At 42.7% G+C, this 7616-nt stretch overlaps 1 protein-coding gene across 3 annotated transcripts in view; it reads right to left on the reverse strand.

Moving 5' to 3' along the window:
- Positions 1-7400, reverse strand: part of SCAI (suppressor of cancer cell invasion) — a 33622-nt gene extending 26222 nt beyond the window's left edge. For 2 of the 3 annotated variants that reach the window (XR_774562.1, XM_010570707.1), the window contains exon 1: positions 7272-7400. Coding sequence is in view for 2 of the 3 variants with exons in the window: in XM_010570707.1 (XP_010569009.1) it covers positions 7272-7378 (107 nt within the window). In the remaining variant the exon portion in view is untranslated. The remainder of the gene's footprint in view (positions 1-7271) is intronic. The other variant, XM_010570708.1, reaches the window with a different exon arrangement.
- Between the last annotated feature and the right edge of the window lie 216 nt (positions 7401-7616).

Below are 7616 nucleotides of genomic sequence, written 5' to 3' on the forward strand. Positions count from 1 at the left end.
AAAAAAACAACAAACCTACCCAAGAGCAAGCAGAATAATCTAATGGAAATTAGTTCATTTAGACTGATAATATTTCTTGTTACTCATTAAGGAAATAGTCTTTCTAAATTGGATAAGGCTGTTCACTGTGTTTCAGAAACAGACCCTATAACATCATACATAAACCAGCTGTCCAAATGTCACCAGGTCAAGCAAGCTTATGGATGCTCACAGCTAACATTCACTGGGTCAGGTTACATCATCACCACAACATTTGTCACCCTCTAACTCATAGTTAGTAATATGTCAGAACCTGAAACCTTCTGTTTTTTTTCGTATCAGTCTCCAGTGCCACATGCGAGTTAGTCAACCCAGTTCAGTTCTGCTTTCATTCCTCCACTCGACTTCCACGCTGTGATATATTTCCCTCCACCTCCACCCCACAACTATGATGTAGTCCTAAGGATTTTAGCTTTAAACATTTGTGCTCTCAATCCTAACAGAAGGCCGTCATCTGGGAGTTACTTGAATCTTGGAAGAAATGCAACAGAGAAGACCAAAACCCTCAGTCTCACTGAGTACATTGCCTACAAATCCACACTGAAGCCAATTCATAGGAGGTATACAATTCTGCAAGTGGAAGTGGAACAGCTTTTTCAAGACAGCATAAGCTTTCATATGATTCAAGAATGATTTCTTCAGGGAATGTTCTCTCAAATCACTGTGCTGGTTAACATACCATCCAACACCTCAGTCTTCAGGAGACAGGCACAGAAAAGCAGCATATTCTACTTCCAAGCCTGGGAGGTCGAGACTAAGGGAAACAGCACCTTTTGGAAACCATGCCATGTCCTCCGGAGGAGTAAGACAAGCAAAGCAGTATACTACAATTTCCAGAGCAGCATACTGGCGCATTTCTGCTAACTGTAATTGCTTTAACAGCACCCTAGGTAGAAAAGGAAGTTAATATTCCTTTGCTCATCAGCCAACTGTACTTCCCACACAGCCTGAAGGGACCTAGCTTAGTTACTACATGTAAAATGAATCCGTTATCAGCTATGACTCTTACCAGCCTGGAAAACCATTCCAGTACTTGCTGCTGCTATTCTGTGAATATGCCAAGGAATCTGGGCAGGATTTTACACCCCCCCCCCCAAAAAAAAGGAAAAAATATCCCCTCAAACTTGTAATTGGCTGCTCAACGTCTTGGAACGTACTGTGGTGCAGCAAGGGGTTAACAGAAGTATAAACACGTGCTTCAAGGCACCAACATCTTCATCCAAATATAGCTTGATATAAACACATGCAAATTTAAAACATTTAATGCAACAAATGATTCACCACTTTCTATTGTTGTAATAAATGTAAACATTTTAGCTAAACAAAAGAAGTTAGGAAACTGTCCAAATACATGCCTAAGATATATTGCAGGCTTTGATATAGCAAGAGGTAGTGTTAAATTTAATTAGCACATGCACACATTTCAATGCTAAAATTAAAAAAGTGAATACAAAACAACACTAAAATTGATCATTAAAAAAAAAAAGAAAAAAATAAAATCAAAGTTCCCTGGCACTAACTTAAAGAATGACTGAATTAGCAAGTTGACTCAAATAACCTTACCAGTAGTAAATCAGGCTTTCTAGGCCAAGTTGCTTAGGACATTTGAGCAAAGGTCTTAACATAAGGAAACAAGAAAACACACCCTTCTCTCAAACACCAAGAAGTAGGTATGTGCACAAATTAAGAAATAAGCAGGTAACTATTTGCTGATCATGCTTATGCATATATCCCTCATCAGAGCCAATACGCTCTTTATACCTCACCTGTCATCTTCCCGTGCTTACCTCTGTCACCCCCTCAATTCTGTACAAGCCTAAGCATTCTTATAAAACCTAGTTCAACTCACTGCGCTGCATTAGTTTTGAATATATGAAAATCAGTGGCATTTTAAAAAGCCTCTGTTAGCACAGCGTACACGTGTTTGGCCGTTGTTGTCCACATGTATATTTCTCAAGCAGCATGCTTGCCTAATTGCAGTTGGCATAGCTGCACAATACCATGCGATTCCTTGGCTCCCCGGGGAACAGGAAAGATCTCCATGGAAACAGACAGTAGCACTCGTTCTTTTGATAGTATTCTGACATGGCTGTAATAAAACTTCATTTATGACAATACATTACCGTGGTTTCACCACAGATTTTTGCAGACAAGAGCTGCCATTGCTGCCATCCATTTACTGTTTTGTGTTCTGAACGTCATATGCATGTTGCTCCCACTGTCAAGAAATTTCACTGCGAGAAAATGGATGCATAAGCAGAAGAGGACATTTAGTGCAATTTTTTTAATTGGACCAAAGGATCTGCATTATTTGGAGAGAAATAGCCCAAAAGAATACTAAAGACTGGGTTGATTGCAGAGTGGATTATTAATACAGCTCCTCCCACTGAAGGAAACAGGGAATATATGATCCAGAAGCAATTACACACCCAACTTCAGAGCAAAAGACCTACGTTATAGCAAGACATTTTGCTACTTCCAGATCTGCAGAAGGATACTACAGCAATATGGGGAGAAAAAGGCAAGAGCCTCAGTTTCCTCCAGGGTGTGCCTGGCTGAGGATGCTGGGTACAGAACAGGCAGGAGTAGGGGTACTCACTCATGCTGTTACTGATGACCATCAGCTTTACAGGAGGGAGGAAATGGCAACAAGAAGGAATCCAGATGCAGAGGAGGGAATGGAGATGCTTTGATTTAGGACATTTCTATCCAGACAAGGAAGACAGTTACACACCTCATTACAATAGCCTCCAACAACAAGTGGAAACTCTTTCCAATTTCTTGGCTTTTAAAACAGCCCAAACTGGACACGAAGACACAAACTCAGATGTTCTAAAACAATGGGTTTCTCTCACTGGGCACAGAAGACTGGTTCCCTTGCCACATTAGAGTGGCTGGTGGATGAATTCCACAAACAGTCCAGAATTTTATCCAATTCTTGCTGTATAGTCTCAACAAATACCAGCACTACTTATGTACTCATAATTAATTGTCTGCCAGTAGTTCATTTCAGCCATGCTGTTGGCAGAAGCCAGGTAATACTGGCTGAAAACCAATTAAAGGTGCTGAGGTTTGTCTGGCCAGCACCACATGGAAGTTGTCACACAGGGACAACTTCCAGAGACATAAAGATGTTGAGAAAGTCCTAGAGACTCAGCAGTACACTTCAAAAAGAAAGGTTACAATAACTGTAAGTTTAACATTCAGAGCTTTAAAGACATTCACAGTTTTGACGGTGATAAAAAAGACAATTTCCTGTTATGTTCATAGGCTTGTAGTAATTACAGGCTACTATTCCCAGAACCTAAGCAGCAGTGGGACAATGGCATTGTGGTGTAGCTTCCCCATTGCCTCTAATATCCCACAAAGATAGTAAGCACACGAGTAGCACTCACAGTAACTTGCCTCACTGATGCAATCGGTATGAGAAGCCAGTCCTGTCCCAGCACCAGACGGGGTACAACCTTGTATTGGGCTTGCACGGCAAGGTTTTGGTAGGGGGGGCCACAGGGGTGGCTTCTGTGAGAAGCTGCTAGAAGCTTTCCCATGTCCAATGGAGCCAATGCCAGCCAGCTCCAAGATGGACCCGCTGCTGGCCAAGGCCAAGCCGATCAGCAACAGCGGTAGCACCTCTGTGATAACATATTTAAGAAGGGGAAAAAAAAGTTGCTGCGGCACAGAAACTACAGCTAGAGAGAGGAGTGAAAACATGTAAGAGACTGCAGACCCCCAGGTCAGTGAAGAAGGAGGGGGAGGAGATGCTCCAGGTGCTGGAGCAGAGATTCCCCTGCAGCCCATGGTAAAGACCATGGTGAGGCAGGCTGTCCCCCTGCAGCCCATGGAGGTCCACGGTGGAGCAGATACCCACCTGCAGCCTGTGGAGGACCCCATACCGGAGCAGGGGAATGCCCAAAGGAGGCTGTGACCCCGTGGGAAGCCCGCACTGGAGCAGGCTCCTGGCAGGACCTGTGGCCTCCTGGAGAGAGAAGCCCATGCTGGAGCAGGTTTGCTGGCAGGACTTGTGACCCCACAGGGACCGACACTGGAGCAGTCTGTGCCTGAAGGACTGCAGCCCATGGAAGGGACCCATGGTGGACCAGTTTCTGAAGAACTGCAGCCCATGGGAAGGACTCACATTGGAGAAGTTCATGGAGAACTGTCTCTCGTGGGAGGGACCCCATGCTGGACCAGGGAAAGAGTGAGGAGTCCTGCTCCTGAGGAGGAAGGAGCAGCAGAGACAATGTGTGATGAACTGACCATAACCCCCATTCCCTGTCCCCCTGCACCACTGTGGGGGTAGGTAGAGAATTCAGGAGTGAAACTGTGCCTGGGAAGAAGGGAGGGGTGTGGGGAAGGTGTTTTAAGATTTGGCTTTATTAGCAATAAATTAAGTTAATTTTCCCCAGGTTGAGTCTGTTTTGCCTGTGATGGTAATCAGTTAAGTGATCTCTCCCTATCCTTATCTCAACCCACAAGCCTTTTGTTATATTTCCTCTCCCCTATCTAGCTAAGGCGGGGAGGGATAGAGCAGCTATGTGGTGCTTAGTTGTTGGCTGGAGTTAAACCATGACAAGCCTGCAGCGTTACCTGAAGCTAACAGGGTCCTGTTGTTTCTAAATCAGCAGCAGCATCATGGAACAAAACTAAGAGGTTCGACTTGCATACTACTAGAAGTCCACAAAATAAATGGTTAAACACCATCACCTCTTTCCATGAAAGGACAGCAGTCGCAATTCTTGCAGCCTGCACAATGAGCCACAAGACCTTATAGTCTAGGCAAGTATGATATATGCGGAAAGTCTTTTCATTTCTTAAAGTTTCAAGCTTCTATGTGATACTGAACATATTTAAGCACTTTTTAACATTAAAAAGAAAACAGTAACTGGTGACAGTACACCATGAAAAACTGCTTCCTAACACGCTCCCTCTTTCCAGCTTTTTTTCCAAGAAAAAAAACAAGTGGGAATGGAGAAAGGAGAGAAGAGAGCAATTAGAACATCCTTCATTAACAGCTGTTTCTAACTTACAGCTCAGGGTGTTCAAAAAGGGAGTACAGACATTAGAAAGACAACTTCCCCTCTAAGTTATTCTAGCAGGCATGGCCACAAAAGGATGGTATCACTGGTAGTGCAAGCATGAAGTATACTTTGGAGCAGCAACCTTGGCACATCATCATATGTTTTCCTCAAATGCTGTATTTGGCATCTGTATTGGGAAGAGAGGAAGGAAATGCTACTGAAACAAAGACGTGTCAGGCTGAGCCGTTGCATTTTTGGCAGCAGCAACAGCTAGGCAGCTGCCAACACAGCTATAGGCTCAGTTCCCTGTAGCTGAAGTGCCCAGAGGAGGTTTCAGGAAGAAAATCATTGCTCTCCTCTCCCTCCCCCATCACTTCTTTTCCATGAAACATGGTAGGGACAAGAGAATGCCATAAAACATAGCAGCAAAGGCCGTCATCATCTTCAAAAGACAAGGCAGCAGGCATGCATCAAATGCATTTATTATGCTAGAGGGAAATGCAAGAAACTGGACAAAGAATTAGGATACTTGCCAAGTCATTTCCAGGTGAACTACCCAGAAGAGAACAAGCACTAACAGAGGAGATACCTGCAAATTATAATGCTGCTTTATCCAGTCATTATACCCATAGGAATCACAGGTCTTACAGGTGAAATGGTGGTCAAGTTCAGTGTAAGAAGCAGCCACGTTAGTTGTGTCAAGTTACAGTAAGGACAGAGGCAGCCTCCCGTTCTGGTATGTTCTTATTTTCACACAGCAGAGCTGGCTGCTGAGGCCCATCTCTCTATTTTTATTGCCCCAACTTCATCCAAAGGTATTTTCCATTTTCTTTCCATCCAGCTGGATAAGAAGGTTTCTTTTTGGCAAAGTACCGTGGACATATATGGGAACTACATCTCTTATCTGGAAATCTGATAGAAGTACTAGCTCCCTCCATGCCCAAAGGAAGACACAGAATGGCTGTAGATACTCTGCCATCTCTGTGATCTGAACTTGAGCATCATGCATCCAGACATGTACTCTTCGGTGACTCTGGCCAAAATTCCAAGCAAGCTATATCAGAAAGCCAATGTAATGACATATATGGTCCTGGAAATCCTGGCCTCAAGATCTCAGTACTTTTGCTTTAGACTCTGTTTCATGGAGTGTCAAATGCAATCACCAAGAACTCCTTGCCTCTACTGCCCATCTACCATTCAGGTTTTGGAGCACAAACTGTTTGTTTTGGATTTGGTAATCAACTTCTAAAGCACATGAAAGGATTATCAATAGCGGGAGGGGGGGATGGAATTAAAAACATCTTTTCTAACCATCTGTGTTTGAATAACAGCAAGCTATATGGGCCCAAACATGCTGTATTACTCAGAGACCAGTATGAGGCTGAACTGCCAACAAGATTTGAGCTAAAAACCATGTTGCTTAAGAGACTCTACAGCAAAGCTTAGAAATAAAACAGCTCTTGAATACATAATCTTTAGCTCAGCATATATTGGCATAAACAGGATGCCTATATCACTGTCCAAAGGTGAACCATTTGCCTTGAAATCCCCTTACTCTTATACCCCTTCTTATTGATGCTGACAAAACAGCTAGACTTTCTAGATGTTACTGCAGATGTTTTGTAGATAAATGCAGATTTTACCTTTTTCCACAGTTCAGAGTAAGCATTTGTTTCACCAGACACATACAGGCTATGGTTTGGATGTTCCTGTTTATCACTTCCTAAATTTATTCTCAAAAAATATTCCCTCCCACCTAGGCCAATCCTTCTCATCTTTTTGGTTTTTTGTTTTTGGTTTTTTTTTTAGTATGGAGTGTGGGGTTTTGGACTTGCATGCTGTTGACTGCACAAAGCCAAACCTAGTCCTTAATTGTGTACTTCATACACAACACTTCAGTATGAATTCTATCAATTTCACGGAATTTCCGACTTCTAGTTTCCTGTTAACTGACATGACCAAGACATTCAGTTCACCTTTCTCACATTTCCTTCCCTACTGTCTCAGAAGAAGTGCGTGAACCTCTACTCCTACAGACATTCTTACATAAATGACAAAACTACCCATACATAGGTGCACATGGTTCTCTCCTAAACAGACTTACTGGGTTTGAGTTAGAAATGTCAGTTGTACAACTGACTTCAGCATCACTCACGTACTAAAGTGTATGTTCCAATGTTTCTTCTGAAGGAATACTGTCAAAAGGGCACTAACCTTAAGCCATTGAATAGCTGCTTAGATTTATCCAATAAGTAGCAAAAGTCTGTCACTGTTTTCCTCTCTGCTTGAGGAATATCATCTTCAGCTCCTCCTGATGACATGATTTCTTTTAGGGCAAACTCAGTCCTGTGAAGAAGAAAATAGCTGTATTACTCAAAAATTGAGGACTACTATGAACTCATCCAGATTAGATGCATGTACAGTTCCATGGAGATGGTAACAAAGAGCATGCAATTTTCCCACAGGTTACTGTTCTCAGGAGTCATTAAAAATAACAGCTGAGAATCAAAGCATGGGACTAATTATTGCACAATGCACTAGTTAAGAGAGCAAAATTAA

This window comes from Haliaeetus leucocephalus, unplaced genomic scaffold, assembly GCF_000737465.1.
Source record: "Haliaeetus leucocephalus isolate CR32 unplaced genomic scaffold, Haliaeetus_leucocephalus-4.0 Scaffold306, whole genome shotgun sequence".
NCBI lineage: Eukaryota > Metazoa > Chordata > Aves > Accipitriformes > Accipitridae > Haliaeetus > Haliaeetus leucocephalus.